At 38.5% G+C, this 7,935-nt stretch overlaps 1 protein-coding gene across 1 annotated transcript; it reads left to right on the top strand.

Moving 5' to 3' along the window:
- Positions 1-1,030: 1,030 nt before the first annotated feature.
- On the top strand, positions 1,031-2,471 carry LOC112785892 (pyruvate dehydrogenase E1 component subunit alpha, mitochondrial-like). Its single transcript, XM_025829313.3, has 5 exons — positions 1,031-1,176; positions 1,272-1,343; positions 1,902-1,956; positions 2,053-2,117; positions 2,367-2,471. The coding sequence occupies exons 1-5, from the start codon at positions 1,090-1,092 to the stop codon at positions 2,469-2,471; spliced, it is 384 nt and encodes a 127-aa protein (XP_025685098.1). The 5' UTR covers positions 1,031-1,089.
- Positions 2,472-7,935: the final 5,464 nt, after the last annotated feature.

The raw sequence follows: 7,935 nt of genomic DNA, 5'->3' as shown, positions 1-7,935 counted from the left end.
TCTTAAATCCCTAGACAGTAGACACACATACAGAAAAGGAAATAGAAGAAAAAGGGGAAAAGAAAGAAAGGGAAAAGAGAGAAGAAGGGGAATCGGGGAAGAAGGGAAGAAAAGGGAGAAGAGCGCGCCGTCACTGCACCTTGCCCACCTACCGCCGCCGTTCCGTGGAGCCGCCGCCATCGTCGCGCGAACCGGAGGGTGTGGAGACGGAGAAGAGTGCGCGCGAGAGAGGAGAAGTAGCCACCGTCGTCGAGGACTCCATCACCGCCGCTGAAGATCCTGACCGTCAAGCTCGTCGTCGCCGTTACACCTCCCATCACTGCCGCCACTGAAGAGCTCGAAGAGAGAGAAACATGAGGGAGGAGGAGGTTGCCTCTGTTGCTGCCAAGCCTTCGCTGGCGGGGTTGGGTTCGCCGTCGCTGTTGAGCTGTGCGCCGCCGTTGGTGTCTTGATCGCCACTCTATTTCTGCTGCAACTCGCCACTGTCCTGGTGAGCTTTACCCTATTTCTGATTTCTCTTTGCTCGCTTAAGTTATCCCATTGTTGCTGTGAGGGTTATTGTTAAAGTGTTTATGTTAACTGAAGCTGTTGCTACGAGTTACTTTGCTGTCGCCTAATATTGATTTTAATGTTGATTTGGTATAATGCTATTTTGATATTGATTTGGTAACTGGTAATTTGGAAATGCTGTTGTGATTTTATTTTGATTTTAATATTGATTTAGTATGTAACTGGTTCTCTGGCAATGCTGTTTTGATTTTGTTTTGATTTTAGTATTAATTTATTATAATACTGTTATGATTTTGATTTGGTAACTAGATCTCCGAAAGAACTTATAAGTGGTATCAAATTAACCATGAAAACTTTGTATCCATCAGACATAGATATACGTATAGATCTCTGAATTAAAGCTTACTTGTGTATATAAGGTAAGATTGGGCTTTCTCAACCCAAGTGCTGCATATAGGATTGTCCTAACTTTAATACTTTCTAGCGTTTGTGTAGTTTTGATTAAATTATCAAAGTTTGGTATTTGCTTTACTCTTATTGCTTTCTTGTATTCTTGATTATTTTGTAAAGATTCTTGAAATGGACACCTATAGATACCACAGGCACTCTATGTCTGATCCTGGCAGCACATACCGTACATGTGACGAGATTTCCAATGTGAGACAGGTTTGTCACACTACTGAGCAAAGCATATAATGTGCTGTTATTTTAATATCATGGAGTTCTTTCTCAAATTTTTCTCTTGGTTAATATGATTATAGAAGCGTGATCCAATTGAGAGAGTGAGGAAGCTATTATTGGCTCATGGCATTGCTTCTGAGAAGGAGCTGAAGGTAATCAAAAGAAACTAGACTTCTTACTTTGTTCTTCCGATGTGAAGTACGATAATTTTAAGGCTTGGTTATGTATAATACTATGACTTCCATATTGATGACATCTTTGCCAAATTTACCATGCCTTTTTTATTTTTTATTTCTTTGAAGATAGTTCATGGATTAAACTTTTCTTTATTATGATGTAAGGTATCAAACTTGACTTAAAGAATTATGGGCTACGTTATATTTTTTGTGGCTTCCAATTCGTGTTTACCATACTTTGGAGTTTGTAAATGGATTCGAGTCCTCTCATATGGTATAAGATCTTAATTATAGTAAGTACTGTTAAATTGAGTTATATTCTGCCTATAACTATTTCTGCTATGTGTAGAAGGTGCCTATTTTGTGAATTACTAGTAGTATTCATTGTTTTCTTTCAAGTTTCCAATTCAATTGGAGTTTAAGAAGATTTGTAGTTGGAACATGCAAGTATATATTTTGATGTTTTAGGGGTCAGATAAAACATTTTATTTTAAGTACTATGCTGAACATATTCAATTGATCTTCTTCTTTTAGGACATTGAGAAACAAGTCAGAAAAGATGTCGATGATGCCATCGCTAAAGCAAAGGTAAAGAACGAAAAATATATGTTTCAATCAGCCATACCTTGTGATCGCTGTACATTATTAACAATCTTACTTTTCATGTTCATTTTCTGTAATCTGTAATACCCAATGCCAGACCCATCTGAACTATTTACCAGTGTATATGTTAAGGGTTTAGGGGTTGAGGTATTAATTTATTCCAAATTCATTACTAGTTTCATCGAGTATAAGAAAATGACAAATTGAGATTTCGCCTTTTACTTTTAAAGTTGTTAGATACAAATTGTTAGTTTCATGATTGGTTGAGATGTTATCTTTTGAACATTAGCAGTTGACTTCTAGAAATCCTTTAGAAGTAATAAGCTATTGATTGGAAAAATCACTTATCGTTAGTCTAAAACATATTTGATTTATTATTTTTTGTTTTGTTTACAGGAAAACCATGCTGGAGGGGAAATCAAACTTAAGGTCAAATTTTTAAGAGAAAATTTTAGAGAGGATGAACTTGTGGACATGATGATAAATATATTTGCTACTTAGCTATTTCAACTCTTTTTTGTTATTGTATTTTTTGTAAAATTAGATGATATAATTCGAGGTTGTCATGACTTAGGCTATAGTATTATGGTACTTTGAAAAATGATGATGATATAAATACAAATAGTTATGACCTAGATTAGTATTATGTTATTTTGCAATAATGATCTAATGTGATTGTAGATTTTACAACAATTTTTATAAATCAAATTAGATGGGAAATGTTCAATTAGTTTTTTTTTATTGTAATTTGATTCAAATAGTTTAGGTTATTTATTGATAATGAATTAAAACAAAAGTTGGAACTAATTTCATTCATGAGAAAATAATTGTAAATAAAGAATTATATATTACAAAAAACCGTTGTCAAAAATCACAAAAGGCAATGGTGTTAAAATTGTTGTCTTAGACGACTATAAAATGGCAATGGTATTAAAACCATGGCCAAAAAATGACACCAACGGTAACACTTTAAAACCGTTGGCTTTGTGAATTATAAAACTACAACAGTTTAAAACCGTTGCCTATTCAGTTACGGTATTAAACCGTTGGATCATTAATAAGAATGGTTCTAAACCGTTGCTTTTCGAGTAACGGTTCAAAACCATTGTTTAAAATTTCCGGTCAAAACCGTTGTCTATGCTAGTAACTGTGGCAACGGTTTTTTTGTTACCGTTGCCTTAGGTAAAAAACCGTTGCCTATGAGCATTGTTAACGGCCGCATATACCACAGGTCAAAAACTGTTGCCAAAGCGTTGCTTAAAGTTTTAGGAACGGTTTTTTTATCTACGGCAACGGTTTTTGACTGTTGCAAAAAACCCTTGTTTGTTGTAGTGCCTCTTTCCTCTTGCTTTCCTCCTTAGTCTAAGGAAGGTCCTCTCAGGTTCAGATTTAAAAGAGGTTGAAGCTTTTCTTCTTCTACCTGTCATACAATCAACAAAACACACTAGAAAGAGAAAAGTGACGGAATCCCTCTTGATAAGAATTGTGGTTAGGATGAGTGATGCAATTGATCAAACAGTTAGTGAGTTAGTATGCTGAAATGTAAATAAGCAATGGAAAAACTAATCAAAGTGTTGAAACTGAAAGTAACTAAGCTGAAATGAGCAAATCAACAAAGAAAAGAAAATGTTCAATCTATTTATCCTCCAATTTATTCATTGTCAATGCAAAATTAATCCCCAGCAACGGTGCCATAAACTTGATGCATGAAAATCTGTATCACTACAAATTTTCTTCCGTAAGTATACCGAATGTCGTCAAGTAAAAACTCACAGTAGAGTGAGGTCGAATCCCACAGGGATTGATTGGTTTATCAACTATAATTAGAGGAGTGTTCTAGTTTAACTGAACTGATTTGAATTAGGAATTGCAAAAAATTAAATGGCGGGAAACGTAAATAGCAAGTAATGTAAATAACTGAAAATAAATTGCAGAATGTAAGGAGTAGAAATTAAATTGCAGAAACTTAAATGGGTATGGGGATGATTGAGCATAAGTGTAAACTGCAAAAATTAAAGAATGGGAAAGTTCAGAGATAGGGAAGTTCATTGGCCTTAAGAGATGTTGCATTCTCTGGATCAAGTTCATTCTCATTTCTTCCTCAATCAATGCATTCATTGATCTCTTGGCAATCTTAGGTGATTGAATCCCAATTTCTTGGCAATCCAATCTCTCTAAGCTTGAACAATTGCCCAATTCCTTGATCTAATTTCTCATGGGAAGAGATGAAGTACGATCATTGATTATACCACATATTTTTCTAGATCAAAGCATTGGTAGGATTATATGTCACCGTATCCATCCAACCCCCAATTCAGTTTAACATGAGAAAGTATTTCTAGCATGATTTCCTCATTCCTCTTCCAAGGTTCAAAGAAAATCCAAGAATGAGAAATTTCTCTTCCGAGACAATTACTCAATTGGATGAAGATCGAAAGCTTTCATGTAAATCAAGAGAAAAGAAAGAAGAAGAAGAATGAAAACTATTATTGATCCATTGAATTAAAATAGAGCTCCCTAACCCAGTGAAAAGGGGTTTAGTTGTTCATAGCTTCGGGAATGGAAATTAAAAATGATAAATCCATTTCAAAATAAACTAAATTACAAAAAAAATATAAATACAGAGTGTTTTGAATCCTGGATCCCCCCCAGGTGCTAATCCTTCTACCTCTATATATACTACTTCTCTGATCTTCAGTTAGCTCTACAAGTCTTTTGATGTGGGCGCTTAAGCATAGTTGAAGTAGTTACAATCTTAGTGGGCTTAGCTCAGCTTGCAGGAAGAGTTTGAGTCAGGTACTTTCATGTTAGTTAGGCTGTCAGTGTAGTTAACGTCAAGTGTAAATCCTGGTTCGAAGATGTTAGTGACACTAACTTGGTCACCAACGTTCCCAAACCCTTTTGAAATCACGTTAACTCCACTGTTACTGGCACTAACGTGGCCACTAACGTAGCCTTTCCTAACCTTGATCACGTTAATGGTGTTAACTACACCATTAATGTCAAATTCATATCTTCCTCCACGTTAATGGCCCACGTTAGTGGTGTTAACATGGGCATACCTTGGCTCGAAGAAGTTAGTGGTGTTAACTACACCACTAACGTGGCCACTAATGTGGGCTTCTTGGTTATTCCCAATGTTAGTGGCGTTAACTATGCCACTAACGTTGTAGAGCCCCCTTCTTTTATGTTAGTTCCCACGTTAATGGCACTAACGTGGGCTTATGATGGCACTCCTAATGTTAGTGGTGTTAACTATACCACTAACGTTGGGGCTTCTTCTTTTTTCTACACTAGTGCCCATGTTAGTGGCACTAACGGGGCCACTAACATGGGCTTGAATGACCTTCGAAGACATTAGTGCTGTTAACTATACCACTAACGTTGCAAGTTTTCCCCTTCTCCGCATTTATGGCCATGTTAGTGGCTCTATTGTGGCCACTAACGTGGCTCTTCACTGTTTCTTGTACCTGAAATCAATCAAATATAGTGCATCAAAGTCTTGTTCTTGATCATGAGATGATGCATCATGCATTATATCATTCAACTCTTGTTTAGAATTCACACAATGTTTGCTTGAATCAAGGTATGGATGCATATTCAACCAATTACTTGCGTATTTCTCAAGAAAATGCATGAAAACTAACCTAAAACATACAAAAAATGGCAAGTAAAACTAGCCAAGATGCCCTGGCATCAATGGTTGTGTTGCCTCCCAACAAGTGCTTCTTTATCGTCATTAGCTTGATGGACAGCTCCATTACGGAGATAGATAGGGGCTCAAAATTTCACCCCATATAGTAAATTTTCTTCTTGTGCTCTTATAAATGAGTTCCACATGCTCTAGATACAGGATCTTACTTACTATATGTGGAACGACTGGACTCTTACTAAAGACAACTCTCATACCAAGTGAGATGTCTTCAGTGGGGATCTTATTTTCCCTCGAGCCTTTAGGTACCTTGTTCTTTGTACCTTCCTTCTTAGTGCTTGATGATGGTTGCCCAACACCAAACTTAGAATTGGTGTCTGGGGGCTTTGTAAAGTGCTCCACTGAGAGTGAAGGCTGAAACATAATGTGTTGTACAATGGTACCAGCTTTGTCAGAGGGGGACCGAGGGTTGGGTATCTTGAACAAGATACAGTCCTCATGTAGTCTTAAGACTAGCTCACCTCTTTCCACATCAATTATGGCCTTAGCAGTAGCTAGGAAAGGCCTTCCATGGATGATGGACTCATCTCTGTCCTCATGTAGTCTTAAGACTAGCTCACCTCTTTTCACATCAATTATGGCCTTAGCAGTAGCTAGGAAAGGCCTTCCATGGATGATGGACTCATCTCTGTCCTCCCCTGTATCTAGAATCACAAAGTGAGTAGGGATGTGAAGGTTTTTACCCTTTACTAGGACATCTTTTACCATACCAAATGCCCTTTTTAGGGTCTTGTCTGCCATTTCCAATATGATTGTGGCACGCTGCACCTCTAGAATTCCTAGCCTCCTCATTACAAATAGAGGCATGAGATTGATGCTTAAGCCAAGGCCCCATAGTGCCTTCTCAAAGGTGATGGTCCCTATAGTATAGGGAATGAGGAAGCTTCCGAGATCTGGTAGCTTCCGAGGAAGCTTCTGCTGAACCAGGACACTGCACTCCTTGGCCAGTACAACAGGTTCATCTTCCTCCTCCAACGCCTCTGTATGAGAGGAGTTGGCTTTTAGCTTCCTGAGGATTGCTAGGTACCGAGCGATTTGCTCTTCCTTAGGCTCTTCATCCTCTTCTGAAGAAGAGTATTCTTCAGGTTCTTCAGGTTCTTATCAGTCTCCTCATGAGCTCTAATTTCCTTGAGCTCCTCAATAGCAGGCTCCTCTTTAAGTTTGGTCACAACCTCTATAGTGAGGGCCTTGCACTCTTCCTTTGGATTTACCTCTGTGTTGCTTGGAAGAGTGTTGGAAGGGATCTCTGGGATCCTCTTACTCAGCTGACCAACATGTATCTCCAAGTTCTGGAAGGAAGACTTAGTATCAGCCATGAAGAAATGTGTGGTCTTAGAAAGGTTGGAGACTATAGTAGCCAAGTCAGAGAGGCTCTGCTTGGGTGTCTCCATCATCTGATGAGATGATTCGAATGGTTTATTATTGAACCGGTTCTAGTTCATTGCATCTGATTATTATTGAAGCCTTGTTGAGGCTTCTGCTAGTCTCTCCACCCAAAGTTGGGGTGGTTCCTCCATCCCTAATTGAAGGTATTTGAATAGGAATTGTTATTGGAGTTTCAGGAGGAGTTTCCCATATAGTTCACTTCCTCCATGGTAGCCAAAGCATTATCACTTGTGTCCACCTCATAGGCCGTCTCTGGGCAGTAGGCCTCTGAGCTCTGCGTCCCACTCAAGTGCTAAGTGATCATGTTGATCTGCTCGGACATGAGCTTGTTTTGAGTTAAGATGGCATCGAAGGTGCTTACCTCTAGGATGCCTCTCTTCTAAGCAGCCCCATTATTCACAGGGTTCCTTTTAGAAGTGTACATGTACTTGTTGTTAGCAACCATGTCAATAAGCTCTTGCGCCTCTTCAGGCGTCTTCTTCAAGTGGAGGGATCCACCTGCAGAGTGCTCTAATGCCATCTTGAACATCTCAGATAAACTATCATAGAAAATGTCTAACATGGTCCAATATGAGATGATGTCAGGAGGGCATCTCCTAATCAGTTGCTTGTATCTTTCCCAAGCTTCATAGAGGGATTCACCCTCATTTTGTCTGAAGATCTGTACTTCCACCCTAAGCTTGCTCAGCTTTTGAGGTGGAAAGAACTTGGTGAAGAATCTATTGACCACCTTCTCCCAACTATCTAGGCTTTCCTTAGGCTGAGAATCCAGCCATAGCCTTGCTCTGTCTCTTATTGCAAAGAGGAAGAGCATGAACTTGTAGACTTCTAAATTCACTTCATTAGTCTTGACAGTGTCACATGTCT

This window comes from Arachis hypogaea, chromosome 20 (assembly GCF_003086295.3).
Source record: "Arachis hypogaea cultivar Tifrunner chromosome 20, arahy.Tifrunner.gnm2.J5K5, whole genome shotgun sequence".
Classification (NCBI taxonomy): Eukaryota; Viridiplantae; Streptophyta; class Magnoliopsida; order Fabales; family Fabaceae; genus Arachis; species Arachis hypogaea.
The sequence above is the reverse complement of the archived record's forward strand: the minus strand, read 5'-3'. Positions and strand labels throughout refer to the sequence as shown.

Excerpts from the sequence above, each read along its gene's own strand:
- LOC112785892 (XM_025829313.3), top strand. The coding sequence starts at position 1,090 with ATGGACACCTATAGATACCACAGGCACTCTATGTCTGATCCTGGCAGC. Across the intron at positions 1,344-1,901 it reads CTTCTGAGAAGGAGCTGAAG|GACATTGAGAAACAAGTCAG; the intron begins GTAATCAAAAGA and ends TTCTTCTTTTAG. Across the intron at positions 2,118-2,366 it reads TTAAGGGTTTAGGGGTTGAG|GAAAACCATGCTGGAGGGGA; the intron begins GTATTAATTTAT and ends TTTTGTTTACAG.